Source organism: Myotis myotis, unplaced genomic scaffold, assembly GCF_014108235.1.
Source record: "Myotis myotis isolate mMyoMyo1 unplaced genomic scaffold, mMyoMyo1.p scaffold_m19_p_8, whole genome shotgun sequence".
Classification (NCBI taxonomy): domain Eukaryota; kingdom Metazoa; phylum Chordata; class Mammalia; order Chiroptera; family Vespertilionidae; genus Myotis; species Myotis myotis.
The window spans coordinates 32,487,122-32,508,589 of record NW_023416390.1 but is presented as its reverse complement, the minus strand read 5'-3'; the positions used below and the strand labels follow the sequence as shown (position 1 = coordinate 32,508,589).

At 43.8% G+C, this 21,468-nt stretch overlaps 1 protein-coding gene and 1 non-coding gene across 4 annotated transcripts in view; both read right to left on the bottom strand.

Annotated features, from left to right (window-relative positions):
* DGKD (diacylglycerol kinase delta) overlaps positions 1-17,713 on the bottom strand; it is a 115,592-nt gene extending 97,879 nt beyond the window's left edge. For all 3 annotated transcript variants that reach the window (XM_036319950.1, XM_036319952.1, XM_036319953.1), the window contains exon 1: positions 17,537-17,713. In XM_036319950.1, coding sequence (XP_036175843.1) covers positions 17,537-17,692 — 156 coding nt within the window. In that variant the 5' untranslated portion in view covers positions 17,693-17,713. The remainder of the gene's footprint in view (positions 1-17,536) is intronic.
* On the bottom strand, positions 11,774-11,911 carry LOC118662386. The gene has a single exon (XR_004969744.1). It is a non-coding gene; the product is annotated as a U4 spliceosomal RNA (small nuclear RNA).
* Positions 17,714-21,468: the final 3,755 nt, after the last annotated feature.

The following is a 21,468-nucleotide window of genomic DNA, read 5'->3' as shown; positions in this document are numbered from 1 at the left end:
AGGGGAGTTGGGGCACCACCCCCTGTCACACACAGAGCAGGGCGGATCAGGAGGTTGGGGCACCGCCACTGTCACACTCAGGGCAGGGCCAATGGGGAGGTTATGGCTCTACCCCGTCACACACAGAGCAGGGCCCGTGGGGGGCAGTTGGGGCGCCACGCTCTATCACCCACAGAGCAGGGCCGATCAGGGGGTTGGGGCACCGCCACTCTCACACTCAGGGCAGGGCCGATGGGAAGGTTACAGCTCTACCCCATCACACACAGAGCAGGGCCTGTGGGGGGGTGGGGGTTGGGGCGCCGCACCCTGTCACACATAGAGCCGCAGGGCGTTCAGGGGGTTGGGGAGCCCCCTCCATCAGGCACAGAGCAGGGCTGATCAGGGGGTTGGGGCGCCTTCCCCTGTCACGAACAGAGCAGGGCGGATAGGGAGGTTGTGGCCCCGCCCCTTGTCACACACAGAGCTGCAGGGCGATCAGGGGGTTTGGGCACTGCTCCCTGTCACACTGATCCCGGTGCCGGGAGGCATATTACCCTTTTACTATATAGGATAGAGGCCTGGTGCACAGGTGGGGGCTGGCTCGTTTGCCCTGAAGGGTGTCCTGGATGGGTGGGGCTCCCCACTGGGGTGCCTGGCCAGTCTGGGTGAGGGGCTGAGGGCTGTTTTCAGGCTGGCGGGTGACTGAAGCTCCCAACTGCTCCTTTTTTTCTTTTTTTTTTCTTTATTCTGGGCCAGCTTTAGCTCTGGCTCCAGCTCTGAGGCCTCTGCTGCTGGAAGCAGGTATCTGGTTTGTTTGCGTTCTATAATCGAAACACTGTATCAACTCCAGCTCTGTGATCCCGGCTGGCTGAAAGCCCGGCTGGGGTTTTGTTTAGCTTCTATATTTGTAACTATGTTTCAAACTGCAAGCTTAGAGGCCGGCAAGGCAGGCGGGGAACGCTGGAGTCCTCCGTCACTAAAGCAAGCAAGCCTCATGTTAGCTTCAAGCTGCCTGGCTTCCGGCTGCCATCTTGGCTGGCAGTTAATTTGCATATCGCCCTGATTAGCCAATGGGAAGGGTAGCGGTCGTACGCTAATTACCAAGTTTCTCTTTTATTAGATAGGATTGACAATTATCCTGCCTTTTTAGCTTCTCCAGTTAAGTGGAAGAATTTCCAGAAGAAAACCAACAGATAAATGTGGAAGCAATGGAAGAAAGGGCATGGTGGGGATCTCCATTTTGCCGACTCTCTCAATAAAACTGACTCAGGCAAGTATCATGTATGAATGCTGAAAAACATTTGGTTATCAGTTGTTGGACAAAAGGATATTTTCACAGTGTCCAGTTATCACCTCATAGATTACTTCCTAACTGCCAAGAGGGAGATCCACATGTCCAAAGGAAATGTCTAGCATCTGCACATAAACCCAATGAACACACATCAACCTGAATATAACCAGTCTTCAAACCTCTTACTTTCGGTTTACAGCAAACACAGAGGATGAAAGAACAATGAAAAAGAAACCACAAGGAAGCAATCAGACAAATCCAGAAACAGATTTTACAAGATAACTGCCCTCCTCTCTTCAAAGTCAGTGTCATAGAGGGGAGGGCAGGGAGAAGGTTTGTGGGGAGAGCTGTTCTTAGTTAAAAGACTAAGAGATACAAGTAAATACAATGCATGAATTTTGACAGGTATCAGGTTCCCAAAAGTCAGGCTATGAAAGACATTTTTGGTTCAGTTGGGGAAATCTAAAAACTATGTGGATATTAGAAAATTACAATTAACTGTCTAGGTATAATACTATATAGAAAAATTCCTTATTTTTAAGTGTCCTTATTTTTATTATTTCTAATTGATTTCAGAGAGAAAGAAATATCATTGTGAAACATCAATCGGTTACTTCCCACATGCACCGCTACTGGGAATCGAACCTGCAACCTGGGTATGTGCCCTGATCGGAAATCAAGCCTGCCACCTTTTGGTGCAGCGATTCTCAACCTGTGGGTCGCAACCCCTTTGGCGGTCGAACGACCCTTTCACAGGGGTCGCCTAAGACCATCCTGCATATCAGATATTTACATTACGATTCATAACAGTAGCAAAATTACAGTTATGAAGCAGCAACGAAAATAATTTTATGGTTGGGGTCACAACATGAGGAACTGTATTTAAAGGGCCAGAAGGTTGAGAACCACTGTTCTGGTGCATAGGATGATGCTCAAACCAACCGAGCCATACCAGTCAAGGCAAAAGTCCTTATTTTTAGGAGTGTAGTTGTAATAACGGTGTATAGGAATATGTCATTTTTAAGATATGCATGCTGAGCTGTTTAAGGGTATATTGTCCTGATGTCTACAAATCACCTTCAAAAGGTTTAGCAAATTTTTATTATAACCACTGAATTTGTTATTATTATATTCAATACCTATGGGTAACATTATTTGGAAACATTAATTATTAAATCTTGGTAGTAGGTATATTGGGTGTATACTACTATTATTATTTTTACATTTTTCATAATAAAAAATTTTTTAAAGGGCTTTCTTTGTAAAGACAGTCTTCACAGACTGGTGCAACTATTACAAAGGATAAGAATAAAGAGATTTTAATAACATGGAGAAATGCTTACAACATTTAAGTAAAAACTTACACAGTTTCATTTCAATTAAATTATACATATCCAGAAAAGAGTGGAGAAGGAAATACAAAAGTCATGATAACGATAGTGCTGGTGGAGCTCTGGGTGCTGAGATCAGCGGCTTACCTTCTTACCCATCACTCCATCTCCCCACTCCTACTCTGACTGGTCCTCTTCCCCTGCCCACTTCCTAAACGCCAACAACCAGAGCCTGACCAGGCCCTCTGCCACTGGCCCACTGTTCTCACTCAGGCTCAGAGGAACTGGAAAAAACTGTGAGGGGCTGGAGGGTACCGTAGGAAGAGGTACAACCTGGAATCTATGAGACTTGGCATACTGGCAAGTCACCTAACTGCTCCAAGTCTATATCCCTCACCTGTGAAATTAGGGTAGTTGAGCATAACAGGACCCAGGATACCAGGCAGCAGAGCTCAGAGAGAACAAAATCCAAGATGGTCCTAAATAGTCCTCAACTACAGTTCCTTATCTTAGAAAAGAGCTCCATTACCCAGCTAGTTATGTAAACCACAAGCCTTCTCTTCCCCAACATCCACACCAAAACCATCACCAAGTTCTGACCATGTCAAATCCAACCAATTCTCTCCACCACCACAACCCTGGTCCAAGCTACCATCATCTCTTACCACATGGTCAGCCACCATCACTCAAGCAGCCACAACACAGCCGGAGCAATCTTTTCAACCTGGATCGGGTTATGTCTGTGTATTAAAATCTTAAAGCAATAGTAGCCCACTACTACTAACATGGTTCTCCTACCCAGCTCCCAGCCTCACAGCACAACCAAGGTCTCCTTGACGCTTGCTAACTCTATCCACACCAGCTTTCTTTTAGTCCCTAGATTTCCCGAAGCTCTTTCTGGCCACAGGGCCTTTGCATGACTCTGACCAGCTACCACCTTTTCATTCATTTATTAATCCTTTAAAACAAAATTTTCTCATTATAAAATAGCACATATAAACATAAGTCCACAAAACAAAAATGTATAATTATCACAAATTGATAGCCCAACTAAACACCACCTAGGACTAGGTCAAGAAACAGAACGGGGGGGGGGGGGGGGGGAGGTTAGGGGTTAATGGGGGGGGGGGGATGAGGACACATTTGTAATACCTTAACTAATAAAAAAAAAGAAAGAAAGAAACAGAACACTACCAGCACTCCACAAGCTCCTTCTCCCATGGACCATCCAATCGCTACCCGTCTTTCCCACCATCAGGAATTCTCTGGTAATCATTTCCTTGCACATAAGCTTAAATACACAAGCAAGCAAGCCTAAACCCCTTAGTATCCTCTCTGTTCTGACCTGGATATAAATGAAATCATACAGAACATATTCTTTCATGTCTAGCTTTTTTGGCCAGACAACTTTAATGCAGTGATTAATCCTTAAATCAGCAAGTAGCAATTTATTTCCATTGATGTGTAGTGTTCTCTTATAAGGACATGCCATCATTTATCTGTTCTACTATAGGTAGACATTTGAGTTGCTTCCACTTTTGAGCTATTACAACTACTAACACTAATTATATTCTTGTGCATGCCCCTTGGAGTACACTTGCTTATATAAGCTGTTAGATATATACTTGCAAGTAAAATTGCCAGAATGTCTTCTAAAGTGGTGTTACCAATTTAATAGATGAGTGGTCCCTTGCTCCATTCAGCCACAGGGCCACATTTAAATAAACGAGGCATGTGGTCTGCCGACCGCAAGTTTGACATGCTTTGCTCCACAATCAGTGATGGCGAACCTATGACATGTGTGTCAGAAGTGACATGCGAACTCTTTTTTTGGTTGATTTTTCTTTGTTAAATGGCATTTAAATATAGAAAATAAATATCAAAACTATAAATCTTTGTTTTACTATGGTTGCAAATATCAAAAAATTTCTATATGTGACACAGCACCAGAGTTAAGTTAGGGTTTTTCAAAATGCTGACACGCAGAGCTCAAAAGGTTCGCCATCACTGCTCCACATCCTTACCAATACCTGGAAGAGACACCAAACGGAAGAGATGCATAGGGAAAGGTATAGGCATAGACCGAGCTTCCATGCCCTCTTTGCATATGCCACCCTCCCAGCACATTAATGTGTTCACCAACCCTCAATCTCTCCGGTTTGAGAGTTTTTACAACTCAATCTCCAACCCGCCTCTGCTACGGGGAAGATGAGGAGGTAAAGCTGAAAGTTCATACCTCTAATCACTTGTTTGGTCTTTCTGGTGACCAGCTCCCATCCTGAAGGGGTCCCTACGCTGAGTCAATTCATTAGCATAAAGTCAAGTATAGTCAAAAGGGGCTCGTTATGAATAGGGAAAGACACTCCTATCACCAAGGAGCTCTGTGTCAGGAACCAGGGACAAAGAGCAAATATATTTATTATACCACACAGAAATACAGATTTTTGTACACTGTCCTTGAATCCAGCACCCCTGCTATATTCATTTATTTATTATAACTTATCTGTATACTTGTAGATCTAAGGCAATGTTTCTATCATCTGCAAATAATGATGCTATTTTCTTCCTTTCCAATCCTCATACCTTTATTTCTTTTTCTTGCATTACTGCAAATGTTGAATTGCAATAGTGATGGTGGACATCCATTTCTTGTTCCCATCTCATGAGGAAAGCTATCAACATTTATCACTAGGCTTGAGGTTTGCTGCTTTTGTAGACACTCCTGATTAGATTATGGGGGTTTCCCTATTCCAGGAGAGGGCAAAGCAGTCCATGAGCAAACCCAGCACATCGTCCTTTTTTGTAAAAAACACAGCCATGCCCATATTGTCTATGGTTGCTTTACACTACAAAGCAGAGCTAAATAGTTGCCACAGGAAATGTATATAGTCCACAACGCTTTAAATATTTACTCTCTGACCCTTTACAGACACTCTCCCTATTCCAATTTGAATATGAATGTTGAATTTTCTCAAAATGTTTGTGGTTTTTTGCATCTATTGAGATGATCATACATTCTGTTTAGGAAATTTTCACCTATGTTCATTGTTATATTGGTCTGAATTCTTCCTTTCTTGTAATGACCATATCAAGTTTTATACTGTGGATGAAAGGGGCCACATACTAACCTGACTAACTCAGGAAAGGCCTACGCGGAGGCCTTACAAACTCAGAGACCTAAAGTAACCACAAAGGATGGTCTGAAATTTAAACTGTTTTAATTAAAAAGCAGTTTGTAGTGGGTAGTCAATCATATCTTAGGCCAGTATCTTCCCTGACGAAAATCAACTTTCTCCCACCTCCCTAATCTATCACCAATGGATTTCATGTAACCCACTTACGTCTCCTCCTTTGATGATAATTTATACAACCACCACCCTCTGGTTTCCCGGGGATTGTCGACAGTTTGGCTCAAATAAACTCACAAAAATTCTTTACAAGTTTGAATGTTTCTTACGTTAACATTACTATTCAAGTTTTGTTGGTCTCATAAAAAGATATAGAGTGTTCCCTCTTTTACCATTTCCTGGAAGTGTTTACTATGTAACACTGTTGTTATTTCTTTCTTACATACTTAGAATTCACTGGAAAAGTCATCTGGATCTACTGGAAGATTTTAAATTATGGATTCAATATCTTTAATAGTTATAAAACAATATGCAATTTCTATTGCTTGTGTCAGTTTTAAGTTGTGTTTTTCTAGGAATCTGTCCACTTTTTCTAAATTTTCATTTTAGTTGTAAAAGTACTTGTAATACATTTTAATTCTTTCTAATTGTCTGTAGGACCTTCTATGATGTCCCTTTTCATTTCTAACATTATTCCTGCTGGAGTTTGTCAATTTTATCAGATTTTTCTAATCAATTTTTGCCTTTGTTGATCCTCTCTAATGTTTTCCATTTCATTAAATACTGTTGGCTATTTCCTCCATGCTATTTTCTCTGAATTTAATGTGTTGTTATTCTTCTAACTACCTGATACATATATACCTAGTTCATGGATTTTCAGCATGTCTTATTTTCCAATATAAATGCATTTAAAGGCATAAACTTCCCTCTAAAGATGACTTCAGCTGTATTCCATTAGTTATATATGATACTAGCTGCTCCCGCTCATCCGGGCCCCACTACGCCTGCTGCCGCCACTCAGCTGCGGTCTCTGGTGCGCCCCGTCCTAGGGTGATACTGCCACGCCCATGACCAAGAAGGGGCCGCTGGTCCTGATGCTGGTCCCAGTCTGGATGGGGGAGGGGCGCGCAGGGGGAGGCCCAGGCCACTACAGCTGCACTTGCCAGCCATGAGCCCTGTGTCTGGCACCTGTTGGTCAGCTGAATGGCGCTGAGTGTCTGCCCCCTGGTGGTCAGTGTGCATCATAGCTACCGGCTGAACGGTTGCTTAGGCTTTTAGATAGATAGATAGAAAGATAGATAGATAGATAGATATTTTGCTATTATTCAACTCAAAATATTTTCTAGCTTTCTTTGACTCATAAGTTAATTAAAAATAGATTTCTAAATTTCTAAATACATGGGAATTTTCATTTTATTGGTTTCTAGCTTAATTCCATTTAGAGAACAGTCTATATAATTTCAATCACTTCATATTTGTTGAGAATTGCCTTGTGGCCAGCATAATGTGCCTTTTATACTGCATAAATGCACTTTTATGTGCATTTGAAAATAATTTTATTCTGCCCAGCCAGTATGGCTTGATGGTTAAGGGTCAACCTATGAACCAGGAGGTCATGGTCAGGGCACATGCCCAGGTTGCAGGCTCAATTCCCAGTAGGGGGCATACAGGATACAGTAGACAGCCAGTCACTGATTCTCTCTCATCACTGATGTTTCTATCTCTCTTTCCCTCTCCCTTCTCTGAAAAAAAAAATATATATATATATATATATATACACACACACACACACACACACACACACATATATATATATACACACACTTACCACTGATTTTCAGGGAGAGTGGAAGAGAAAGAGAAAGACAGAGAGAAATATCAATGTGAGAGAAACATCATTGGTTGCCTCCTGCATGCACCCACCAGGGCCTGGGCCAGGAGGAGCCTGCAACCAAGGTATGTGCCCTTGACCAGAATCGAACCTGGGACCCTTTGGTCCACAGGTGGAAACTCTACCCACTGAGCCAAACCAGCTAGGGCAAAATATATATATTTTTTAAGAAAATAATTTGAGCCGAAACCAGTTTGGCTCAGTGGATAGAGCGTCGGCCTGCGGACTGAAAGGTCCCAGGTTCGATTCCGGTCAAGGGCATGTACCTGGGTTTCGGGCATATCCCCAGTAGGAGATGTGCAGGAGGCAGCTGATCGATGTTTCTCTCTCATCGATGTTTCTAACTCTCTATCTCTCTCCCTTCCTCTCTGTAAAAAATCAATAAAATATATTTAAAAAAAAAAAAAAAGAAAGAAAAAAGAAAATAATTTGATTCTGCAATTGCTAGGTGCAGTGCTCTATATATGTCCACTAGGTAAGTTTAATACTTATGCTGCTCAGTTCTTCTACATTTTTACAAACGTTTTATCTGCTTATCATAACAGCAGCTGAGACAGTTATGTTATAATATCCCACTATGGCCCTGGCCAGCGTTGCTCAGTGGTTGGAGTGTCAGCCCGAGAACCAAAGGGCCATGGGTTTGAGTCCAGTGAAGGGCATTCACCTGGGTTGCAGGTTCCCTGTCCCATTTGGGGGAGTGCGGGAGACAACCAATTGATGTGGCTGTCTCTCCCCCTCCTCCCTCCCTTCTACTCTAAAATCAATGGAAAAAATATTCTCCCAGTGAGGATTAACCAAAAAAACCCCACTGACTGCGGATTTATTTCTATTACAGTTGTATTGATTTTTGAAGTGCATGAGGATTTTAATTATACCTGAAATAAACCATTTAACATTTATCAGTATATCTTTATCTCTAATATATTTTGCCTTCAAAGCCTATTTTGTCTGATATTAAAATAGCTACATCAACTTTCTTTTGGTTAGTGTGTGCGTAGTATTTTTTTCCATTCTTTTACTTTCAATCTTTTTTTTTTTTTTTAAATATATTTTTATTGATTTTTTACAGAGAGGAAGGAAGAGAGACAGAGAGCAGGAAACATCGATGAGAGAGAAACATCGACCAGCTGCCTCCTGCACACCCCCCACCGGGGATGTGCCGCAACCAAGGCACATGCCCCTGACCGGAATCGAACCCGGGACCCTTCAGTCCGCAGGCCGACGCCCCATCCACTGAGCCAAGCCAGTCCTGGCTACTTTCAATCTTTTGATGTGCTTTTATTTTAAATGTCTCTTTTAAATAGCCCTAGTCAGGTTTTGTTTTCTTACCTAACAATCTGTCTTTTCATTGGAGCATTAGAGTCCATTTACATTGAATGTGATGACTGATACATAAAGATTTAAGTCTATCAATTCACTGTTTGCTTTCTATTTGTTCTGCTTGCTCAATGTTCCCTTTTCTCGCCTTTCCTGCCTTCTTTCAAATTTAGAAATTATTCAATTTTTTACTTGCCTTTTAGCTTTAATATAATATAGTCTTTCACAATTTAGTGGCTGCCACACAGATTACATGTATCTGAGACTTGTCTAACATTAATGGTTCTTTTTCCTGGAAATGCAAGGACTTTAAAATAGTTTTATTCCATTTATCTCCTTTCTGACTTATACTCCATTGTTGTACATTTTAATCTATAGATATTTTAAACCCAAAGACATAATTAATTTTTACAGTCAATAATCACTTGGTCTTTTCCACATAAATACACTTTTTGTTGCTCTTCATTTCTTCCTGCAACTCTAACCTTTCACCAGAGATCATTTTCCTTCAGCCAAAAACAAAGAAAAAAATACCTTAGTGTTTCCTTTAACGTGGGTCTGCTCACCAAAAAATTGTTTTTATTTATTTGAAATGTCTCTATGAAGGATTTCTTTGGTGAGTAAAGAATTCCGTGTTCACAGTTTCTTTCACTTAAATTTCAGTCGACTTGTTTTCCATGGTTTCTGTTCAGAACACAGCTGTTGCTCTTGTGAAGGTAATCTGTCTCCAGATGCTTGCAAGACTCCTTCTCATCTATGGTTTTCAGCAGTTATATCATGAAGTGACTGGCTGTGGTTTTCTTTGTGTTCATGGGGTTATCGTTTCTGTGGACGTAAGTACCTTAAACAGTTGTGGGAAATTCTCAAGCATTATCTTTTCAAATATTGTTTCAGCCCAATTTTGTCTCTCCTCTCTTTCTGAGATGACAACTGAACACACGTTAGACTTCTCATATTATCTCTATCTCCTACCCTGTTCACCTAAATTTTCCATGTCTCCAGGCTTTCTTGTGGGTATGTTGAGCTATCTGTTGGCCATTAAATTCTTTCTTCAGCTGTGTCTAATTTACCCTTCCTTTGAGAATTTAGCTTTATTACATTTTTCAGTTTTAAATTTTTCATTTGGTTCTTTTTTAGTTTCTAAGTCTCTGCCAAAATTCTCAATCTGGTCTTTATCTCCTCTTTATTTGGAAATGGGGTCTTTGCAACATAATCAGTCAAGGATTTTGAGATGCATAGTTGTTTGAAAGTCTGCATCTGATATCTGGAGCCCCTATTAAACCGTCTTCATAGTCTATTGTTTGTATTTGTTTTAACTCATGTAGCCTTGCCTCCCTGTTTGTCTATTTTTTATTGTAGCCAGACACTGAATTTACAACAGGGCTTGTGAAAATGACTGGAGGACTGTATGGTATTATCGCTTCTACAAAAGATTAATTTCAGAGACAGGACACAATGTGAAGCAGGACTGCGGTCCTTAGGAAGTCCTACTTCTGGTTCATCCTCATATCTTGGAAGTGGCTTTTGGGATCCCAACCCAAATTAAGGGAGTTCACCCAGAACTGCTGCCCTTTGGCAGACCTTGCTACCTCAGCTTCCTTCTTCCCCCAAAGCATTTGACAGCCTCGCAGAGCTCCGCCTCTCAGTTTCCCCTTCAGAGTCAGTATATGGCCCTATTTTAATTTCCTGTGGCTGCCCAGTAACCAAGTACCACAGACTGGGAGGCCTAACCAACAGAAATGTGTAGCCTTGTGATACAGATGGCTAGAAGTCTAAAATCAAGGTGTCAGCATGCATAAGCCATGGACACAGACATTAGGGTGCTGAAGGCCTGGGGCAGGGAGGGGGTAGTGGGGGCGGACTGGAGGGGGTCAATGGGGGAAAGGGGGACATATGTAATACTTTCAACAATAAAGAATTATTTTTTAAAAAATAAAATAAAATAAAATAAAGGTGTCAACAAGGCCTAAAGGATCCAGGGAGATTCCATTCATTACCTCCTTCCAGTAGCCCCATCAGGCCTCAGTTTGTGGTAACAGAACTCCAATCTGTTTTCTTTCACATGCTCTTTTCTTCTGTGTTTCCTGTGTCCAACTCCCCCTCCCCTTTCTCTTATAAAGACACCAGACACTACATTTAGAGTCCACCCTAAATCCAAGATGATTCATCTCAAGATTCTTAACTAATTATATCTGCAAAGCCTCTATTTCCAAACAAGGTTACATTCTGAGGTTCCGGGTGAATTTTGAGGGAACACTATTCCCACTATAGACCCCACTATTGATCCCATGGTAAAAAGCAGCCCCAAATGTCATGTTCACTTCCTCAAATTACATCCTCCCCAAATCCCAACCTCGTAATTCTACATTATCTTAGCTCTCTCCTCAGTGATGGCGAACCTTTTGAGCTCGGCGTGTCAGCATTTTGAAAAACCCTAACTTAACTCTGGTGCCGTGTCACATATAGAAATTTTTTAATATTTGCAACCATAGTGAAACAAAGACTTACATTTTTGATATTTATTTTCTATATTTAAATGCCATTTAACAAAGAAAAATCAACCAAAAAAATGAGTTCGCGTGTCACCTCTGACACGCGTGTCATAGGTTCGCCATCACTGTAGCTGACGGTGCCGGAAGAATGGCTTAGTCAGCTGCTTGGCCCACCATTACCAGAAGTCACCTTCTCCTACCCACCTTTCAGATTAAACTAAACAGTCCCTTCCTCAAGGAGCCCTTTCCATACCTCCCTTAGTATCAAGTCAAATTCATCTACTGTAGTCTCCCAGAGCATTCCAGCCCTCTCCTGTTTAGCACTCACTGCTGTCCACAACAGCACATTAAATGTGATTATCTTACTAATGTCTGTCTTGTTTTCAGACTATTAGCTCTAGGAGTGTTTTTGGGAAAAGTTTTCAATTAGCAATAATCGCGCCTCGGATAAACCTCATTGGCTACGATACTGCCACTAGGAGTGTTTTTGTTGTTGTTCAGTAAGGTACCCCAAGTGCCTAGCACACTTAATAATTTTAAGATCTCCAATTTTTTTAAAATTTATTTAAGAGAGAGAGAGAGAGAGAGAGAGAGAGAGAGAGAGAGAGAAGGAGGAAGGGAGGGGAGAGAGAAAGAGAGGGAGAGATGGAGGGAGAGCGGGAGGGAAGGTGAGAGGACGAGATGGGGAAAGAGGGGGAAAGGGTGGGGGGAGAGGGAGAGGAAGGTGGGGGGGGGAGAGAGAGAGAGAGATCAATTTGTTGTTCCACTTATTTATGCATTCATTGGTTGATTCTTGTATGTGCCCTGACCAAAGGTTGAACCCACAACCTTGGCATAGCCAAGCAATGCTCTAACCAACTGAGCTACCCGACCAGGGCCTAAGATCTCCAATGTTTGCTGAGTTAAATTGAATCTGTGAAAAAAGGAAAATAATGCCTGGCCCATGTATTTCCACTAGTATTCAAGAAATTAGCAATTTTTTTAAAAGATCTTCAATGCTAATTGTCTGCCAGACTCATTTTTATTTGCTCTTCCAGCTGACAGAAATGGAGACTCACCCAGATCAGCCTGAGCTAGGGAAGGACAGGTTTAGGGAGATGGCTACTATATGAGATACAAAAAGTGAATAATTAGAAAGACAGAAATAATCATAAAAGCAACCATTTACTGCATGCTTACAATGTGTGACGCACTATGCTAAGTGTTATACATGGATTATTCCATTTAACTCTGAGTTATCATCCTTTCTATTTTACAGATCTGAAAACTATGATTATCATTCCATTTTGCAGATATGGAAATTGAGACTCAGAAATAAACAGCTAATATTTATTGTCACTGCTGCCAACCCAAGAACTAATATTCACCCTATTTACAGATAAGGAAACCAAGTCTTAAGAGAAATTTAGAAACTTGTCTGTGATCACGTCTTATAAGCAGGATGTGAATCAACTTGATTTGACACCAAAGTTCAGGATATTAAATGCTACTGAACACTAGCTTTGAAAACCTTTTATACCGCTTCACACCCACTAGGATGGCTATCATCAAAAAGACAGTAACTGAGGACATGAAGAAACTGGAACCTTCATACATTGCTGGTAGGAATGTAAAATAGTACAGCTACTGTGGAAAAGTCTGGCAGTTTCTCAAAAGTTAAGCAGAGTTACCATATGACCCAGCAAATCTACTCCTAGGTAGATGCCCAAGAGAAACAAAACATATATCCACAAAAACCGTGTACAACAATTGTTCATAGCAGCATTATCCAGAACAGCCAAAAAATGGAAATAACCCCAATCCCCATCAATTGATAAATGTAAAATGTAGTATAGCCATACAATGGAATATTATTCAAGAATAAAAAGGGGCTGAAACCGGTTTGGCTCAGTGGATAGAGCGTCGGCCTGCGGACTGAAAGGTCCCAGGTTCGATTCCGGTCAGGGGCATGTACCAGGGTTGCGGGCACATCCCCAGTAGATGTGCAGGAGGCAGCTGATCGATGTCTCTCTCATCGATGTTTCTAGCTCTCTATCTCTCTCCCTTCCTCCCTGTAAAAAATCAATAAAATATATTTAAAAAAAAAAAGAATAAAAAGGGGAAGAGTACTGGCACATGCTACAACATGGATGAACTTCAAACACATTATTCTAAATGAAGAAGCCAGCCCTAGCCAGTTTGGCTCAGTGGATAGAGCGTCAGCCCCCAAACTGAAGGGTCCCAGGTTTGATTCAGTCAAGGACACATACCTGAGTTCCCCACCAGAGACACACAGGGGTCAACCAATCGATGTGTCTCTCACATCAATGTTTCCCTCTCTCTGTCTCTCCCCTCCCTTCCACTGTCTCTAAAAAAAAAAAAAATCAATGGAAAAATATCCTTAGGTGAGGACTTATTTAAATTTTTCAAAAAATTATTTATAAATAAATAAGAGAAGCCAAAGCCAGGCACTAAAGGTATGTACTGCATGTTTCTACTTACTAGTATATGAAATGTCCAGAATCGGCAAACCCAAAAAACAGAAAGTAGGTTAGCAGTAGCCTAAGGTTGAGAGAGTTGGGAGGAAATGGGGAGTTAATGGTTGTGGGGTTTCTTTTTGGGGTGATGAAATGTTCTAAAATTGACTGTGGTGATGGTTACACTACTGTGAAGATACTAAAAACTACTGAACTATACACTTTAAATGAGTGAACTGTGTGGTGTGTGAATTATATCTTAATAAAGATGTCATTGTTAAGACTTCTATAACTTTAAGCTTTTACCTAATTTCTAGTAGTCTTCATTTCAATGGAAAAGTGCTTTGTTTAAATTTGAAATCATGAATTTAAGCACTTTTATGCACAAAGCCAAAAATGTTAACTTTTAAAAAGCTTTTAAATAAATTAAACTCTACCTTAACTGATATGCTCCACAGATCACACTACTTTTACTCAAATTTCATCACACCCTATAATGTACTGGTGAATTAATTTACCAGTGTATTAGCTCCATTTTCTTTTTTCCACTCTAGCTATGCAGTCCTATAGAATCATTATTGTGTATTATGGTTAGGAAATACAAATGAATTGTTTGCTGGGGAAACTGGAACATATAAAAATATCAGACATGAATGAAATGCTAAATTAACAAATAACCATCCCCAATCTACACACATCAAATTTTCAGTATGCTGAAGACTTGGGGAAGTCTTAAAAGAAACTCATAAACTAAAGATCTGGAGTTTGGTACGACCTCTCCTTACACATGTCATAAGGTCCCTGAACCAGCAGCAGCAGCATCTCCTGGGAGCTGATTAGAAATGCAGAATCTCAGACCCCACCCCAGACCTACTCAGCCAGATTCTGCATTTCAACAAGATCCCCAAGGGATGTGTCTGCTGCACATTCAAATTTGAGAAGCACTGTCCTAAGACACTTCCTTTTCTTTTTCCATTAAGATAGCTCTAGCTTGCTGGACTAATATTTCAAAACTTGACATACATACAGCTCTGGTCCTGGGCCAGCTTGTCCTCAGTTCCATTCCTCATCTGCTGTATTCCAAGTGGTGGAGGGGTTGATCTTTGCAGGCTGAGTTTCCCATGCAGGAACGGGGATGGGTGAGTCCCCAGCAGCAGCTGTGTCTTCCCCAAGGCTCCAGCCCCATCCAGACAACTTAGGGTGGTCCCAGCCTCGGGGGAGTCAGCTATGCCACCTCCTGGAGTCAGCCAAGCCACCTCCTCCCTTTGTCCTCCAGCTTAGGGGTAGCAGTAGTTTCCTGTTTGTTGCCTCATCTCAGGGTTGCCTCACTGCCCACTGTCTGCATTCTCAATTCTTCATCACCTATGCAAGCATGCCCTACATTAAATTCCCTCTGTTCTAAATACTTAAAGTGGATTCTGTTTTCCTTTTTGGGCCCAGAATGATACTCCATACATTTTAAATAGTTCTCTTAAGCACCACTTAAGAATTCTCAGCAGAGAATTTTCTTTAAGCTTACTGGCTTAAAAGGGGGAGGAGGGGCTATTGCACACACAGTAAACCTCAGATTTCCCACATTCTGACAATCACTAACTACCAAAAAGAAAAATCAGTCTTAAGCTATTTGTACAGCAGATGTAACTGTATTCAGAAACTCAAAGCCTCAGAGTGTATTTTTAACACTCTCCCCATCACTCCTCAATCAGAACAGCTGGTATAGCAGCTACTACTGTTTTGTTGTTGTTGTTTTGGGGAGGAGGAGACCCATCTCCAAAGAACAGAATTCTGGTCAAACACTGGAATCTCTGAGAGATCAAATCTTAATCACACTTGTAAATCACATGATCTACCCTACACTAGGAACATAACATGCTGGAGGACCAATCAACAGGAGAGAGCAACTCCTATCAGTACCGATTAAGGTCGCTTGGAGATCTTCCTAAAAACACATCTGACCTGGTCACTCCCATACTCTGAATAACCCTCTGGGGCTCACTCTTGCCCAAGGCCAAAAACCCAAGCCCAGGCTAGCCCTTTGAAATCTACCCTTCCCATCTCCTCTCCCTAATTCCTCTCAACCTGATGCATTCACCTTCTCACCATTCCCAGGTGTGCTTAAACCTTAAGCTACGACAGTAAACTATGTGGAAAGCCCTCCCTTCCCACTTAGCCTGGCAAATCCTTTCCCTCAAGATCCTGTCTTAAAGGGGACCTCTCTATCCCTGCCTCCCAGGATAATTGGATTCTCAGTCCTATGAGCTTCCACAGCACTTACTATGCCACACAGTCAAGTACACCGGTGTCCATTTCCTACAGACTGGGAACCCCTGGGTGGAGAAACGGCCTTCCACCTTGGTATTCTGACCACGGCTCACATCCAGGTCCACACTTACTACCTGTGATACCCTGTGCACGTCCCTTAAGTTCTCTACCTGGATTTCCAATTCCATAAGATGGGGATGATAGGTAACACCCAACTCCACCAGCTATCACCAGTACTAAATGAGCTAACCCACGTCACGTGCTGTAAAGTTAACCCAAGAAAAGTGCCTGGCACACATAGCAAGCACTGAAGATTTGCTATCATTAGTTATCACTGTTCCACATGGAACAGGTGTTCAATACCTATTTGCTGGATAACAGGAGCGCATCACAATAAACCCGCTTCGTAGCATGTCGGGGCTAAGGGCTAACCCACCACGGGTATCAAAAGCCAGCAGAAGATAATGAGAGAAATGGCTCCCACGGTAAAAGTAACAGCTGAACTTAACTGGCCCGAGGACAAGCGCACTGCAGCAGGATGAGAAAGTCGGTGCCAGCTGGATCTGCCGAGGCTGCCCACAGACCGGCCTGCCCTCGGCCACCTGTCCGGCCACCTGTCCGGCCACCTGCCTGAGGAAGCCGAATTCTAACAGGGAGGGCTCACCTACTGCAAAAACCGTAATCAGTTTTCCACGGGAACCGCAATGGGAAAACAAAAGGTGCAACTTTCCTCGTGCAGAAAGGAAATGCGTCTTTCTGCAGCTAATAGTTGGCGTCTAGAGTTCTCCACGGAGCTCTAGGTGCCAAGCAGGTGCACAGGCAGGGAAAACCCCGTCTCCGCTTCCCCGAGGAGAGGGGGAGAGACGGTCACCAAACGGGCATCCTTTCCCTTTCGGGCACGAAAACGCACTCGAGTGAAGGGACGAGCCTCCACACCGGTATCCACTGGATTTATAAGGAGACCACAGGTAAGTGTCTGCAGAGCAGGCAGCGGGAAATGACCTGACCAGTTATCAGAAATGGGCAGAACCCCAGGCTCCGGGAGTGCACGCCTGCGGCGCAACCAAGCGCCCCCATTTCTGGTGCGCTCGACCCCCCGACCCCGCCTCTAGGCCTCAGTTTCCTCCCTCCCAGACCTTGCGACGCGGGGCTTCCTCTCCGCCCACCGCCCCGCGCGGAGCCCACCTGCGCCTCGGCTCGGGGTCCCCGCCGCCGCCCCGCCGGGAGGCGCGCTCAGCCCGGGAGCCCAGCCCGTTACCCCGCGGAGCGCGCTCCGCCCCGGCAGCTGGACCCTGGGCCGGGCCTGGGCGGCCGCTCCGGCCGAGCTGCGGGCCTCACGGGGCTGCCTCGGCGTGAGGGGCGCGCTCCCGGGCCGCTGCCGCGTCTCACCTTCTGGCGGATCTGGCCCGACGTGGACACCTTGCGGATGAGTTTCTGCGGAGAGCCGGGCTCCGCCTCGGGCTCGCTGTCCGACGACTCCTCGGGCGGCGGCGGCGGAGGCTGCTGCGGCGAACCCGGCGAAGGGGCGCCCGCCGCCGCCGCCATGCTGCCCGGCCAGCGCGCGCACGGCGGCTGGGGGCGGGCGGGGGCGGGGCCTGGAGGGCGGGGCCTGTCCTGGCGGGGGGCGGGGCCGGGCCTAGGCGGACCTCCCGCTCCGTCCCTCTGTGTCCCTTGCAAGTAGTGCTTTGGACCGTACCCCCACCATTGGTGTCCGGGGCCCTGATCTTAGCATTTGTTTGTCTTCCTAGGACACAATTTCTGTTTTGTTTTGTTTTTTGTATCTATGCTCACTTTTTCTTAATCTTTAACCTTCCCCTTCAAGAATGTAAGTGACCGGGTGGGTAGGGGCTGGGAGGAGGGTGGTAAAGGGGAAGGGGGAGACATCTGTAATATTACCAACAATAATATATATTTTTTTTTTTAATTTTTTTAAAGAATGTAAGTGACCTTAAGGAGACCCCGGACCTGCATTGTGCCGCCAGCATCTAAAGCAGAGTCTGGTTTTTGTAGTTACTTGCACGATAAACAGTTGGGCAGTGGATGAATGCAGGAGAGAAAGAAGTTACTTGGACGGACCTCTGGGATGCCAGAACACGATGCCATCTGAGAAAGCTCCTGGAGAAAATGATGTTTAAGGGAAATGCCAGCAGGAGTTATCTCTAACTAATGGTAAGAGAACCCCAGGATCTGTGCTCTAGGCAGAGAGACCAGATTGTGCAAAGGCCTGGAGACAAGAAAGAACAAGTCTTCAAAAAAAAAGAAGAAAAAAAAATGAAGAAGAAGCAGCTGTAGCCTAACGGAAGGAAAATAACAGGAGGAGATAAGCCTAGGTCAGGCAGGTCAGACAAGACTCTGTGAACCTGATAATGGGATGAGTCTTTTCTGCTGAGTCCTGAGGGCAACTGGAAGCTGGGAGGGGCTGGGTCACAAAACTGGGACTTGTGATCAGGCTATGAGGTAATCAGGGCAGGTAGCTACCCTGGATTATTGGGAGTGGCTGCCAAAATAGAGAAGTGGACTCAGGATGGGAGGGATCTGTAGGCAGAAGCAGAGGCCCTGGGCTGAGCTACAGGGTAGGTTGTTGGAGCCCTTCACTTGGGGGCCTACAGTTGCAGATGAAATCAGTTGAGCTTCTGCTGCCCTTTGGGACATCCAGTTGACAGGAGCGTGGTGCCATCCAAGAGGAGAAGATCTTTAGGGGACTGCACAAATAAGTGTCCCCATACTCTTTCAAAGGACTGCTGGAAACTCAGCTGACCCTGGCCTGCCCACCTGACAGCCTTCTCTGGCCCCTACTGCACTTGGCAATGCTTTCTAGAGCAAAACAAATGAAGACCCCAAGAGGCCACAGAGTAGCATCCAGCATGGGGACATGGCCAGGGGAATGGACTCATATCCATGGCAGAGCATGTAAGGGTCTAATTCAGAAACACTCTGGGACAAGCCAAGGGCCCCTGGTACACTGAGCTGCAATGCCCAATACTATAATCACTAACTACAGGTGGCTACTTCAATTTCAATTAATTAAAATTAAATTTTCAGTTCCTCAGTGATACTAGCCACATTTCAAGTGCTCAGTAGCCACATGTGGCTTAGAAGCTACCACATAGACAGCACAGATATAGAACATTTCTTTGTCGCACACAGTGCCCTTGTGCTGACCACCGGGGATATGCCAAACACTTGACCAGCAAGTCTAGTCTTCACACAAGCCCCACAGATAAGCTCGATGGTCTTATTCTAGAGCAGTGGTTCTCAACCTTCTGGCCCTTTAAATACAGTTCCTCATGTTGTGACCCAACCATAAAATTATTTTCATTGCTACTTCATAACTGTAATGTTGCTACTGTTATGAATCGTAATGTAAATATCTGATATGCAGGATGGTCTTAGGCGACCCCTGTGAAAGGGTCGTTCGACCGCCAAAGGGATCGCGACCCACAGGTTGAGAACCGCTGTTCTAGAGGCTTAGATACCACTCCAAAGGAGTGCGAGAGGACGTATAACCTGGACCAACTGCTTCTTATTAGGAGACGAGGGAGCAGGACTACTTGTGATGCTCCAGGGGATGAAGCCCCACTGAACATGAGCAGCCCTAGAGAAGATGAAAGAGATGAACTTGCTTTTGAACAAACTGAGTTTGCAGTCCCTGGGTGTGCTGTTGCCTGCACATGTCAGAAGCTCAGGGGACATCTGGGCCCTAGAAACCATCATTTTAGAGGTGAAAAAGCCATGGGCATGAATGTGAGTGCAAGTCAGAGTTGGCAGGTAGATACTGTGGCTAGATGGAAGTAGATTTGCAATTATGAAAAAGAACTAGAAATTGTTACAGCCAAGAGGAACCTAAGGAGATATGACAACTAAATGTCATGTGAGATCCTGGAACAGAAAAAAAAAGACATTGGGTAAAAAACTAAGAAAATCTGTGTAAAGAATGGGCTTTAGCTTAATAATAAAATGTCAGTGTTGAGTCATTAAGTGTGGCAAACGTAGCCTCCAATGTTAATAATAGAGAAAACGGTATGGGGGGATTCTCTGTACTATTTGTCAACTTTTCTGGAAATCTAAAACTATTTGAAAATAAAATGTGTAATCTTTAAAAGCTTATAAGGATGTTTCCCCGATGAGCAAAGAAGCCTTTATGTTCACTGTAATGGCTGTTCCCTTGGAGATCTCCCCGGAGTGGCAGGCCTGTAAGGGCACATTCTCCCCAGTGCCGCTTTATGGTCTGAGTCATGCTGTGAATCATCTCTGACAACACGCTGCTCCCTATGTTTACCCCACCTTAAGGGCATATCAAGGTGGCAGTAATAAAACACTTCACATCCAACCTAATCTTTCTTCTCGACCTGTCAATGTAGAAGCACACCTCCTGTCAAAAAGAACCGCTTCCCATTAGAGGAGAAAAACAATGCACTTGAAAACAGGGGGATGGTCTCATTCTCCCCTGTACTAGGGTTATGATTGACATGTGGAGCGGGACATTTATTCACTGGGTGTGGTATACAGTTCCCCTGGCCCCCAGGCATGGTGGCAACCTGAACCACCCCCATACATTTCCAAATGTGTCCAACTCCCCATCTATCCCACCCACAAGATTCAGTAAACTAACCCATTAGGGATGTGACAATAGATTGGGAGGGAAGTGATGAAACATGTTGAAGGAGTAGGAAAACAGACATTCTAAAAAGAAATTAACTGCACATGTGATAAAATGGTAGTGGACTAAATACACACACACACACACACACACACACACACACACACGTATAAGTCAAACTGGGGAAATCTGAGTAAGATGGGTGGATTGTACCAATGTCAATATCCTGGTTGGGATAGGACTATTGTTCTGCAGAATGTAACCCCTTGGGGGACAGATAATCTACAATTATCTCAATAAATAAAATTTGCAATTTAAGAAAAGAACTTAAGGGCAGCCATTGTAAAGTCACAAATGCTAATCTCCCCCTCTGACCCTCCAAACTCTCATCCACTTCAGCATCAGAAGGTGAACGAAGGTCTGGTTATACAGTCAGGGAATCCAGAGTTCAAATCTTGACTCTGACTCTCACTAGCTGTATGACCTTGGGTAAGGTACATGATCTCTCTGAACTGCAATTTCCTCATCCAACAAATGGAATGACAGTACCAATTTGCAAGCATTTGTGGAATGATTAGATGTAATATGGAAAATGGCCAGCACGAGGTAGGTGCTCAATACATAGCAGGGAACCCTACTTCTCTAGCCCTTTGGTTGTGGTTGCAGAACATTGTCCCAAGTTCCCACCCACCACTTGCTCCATGCAGCACCCTCAACTCCT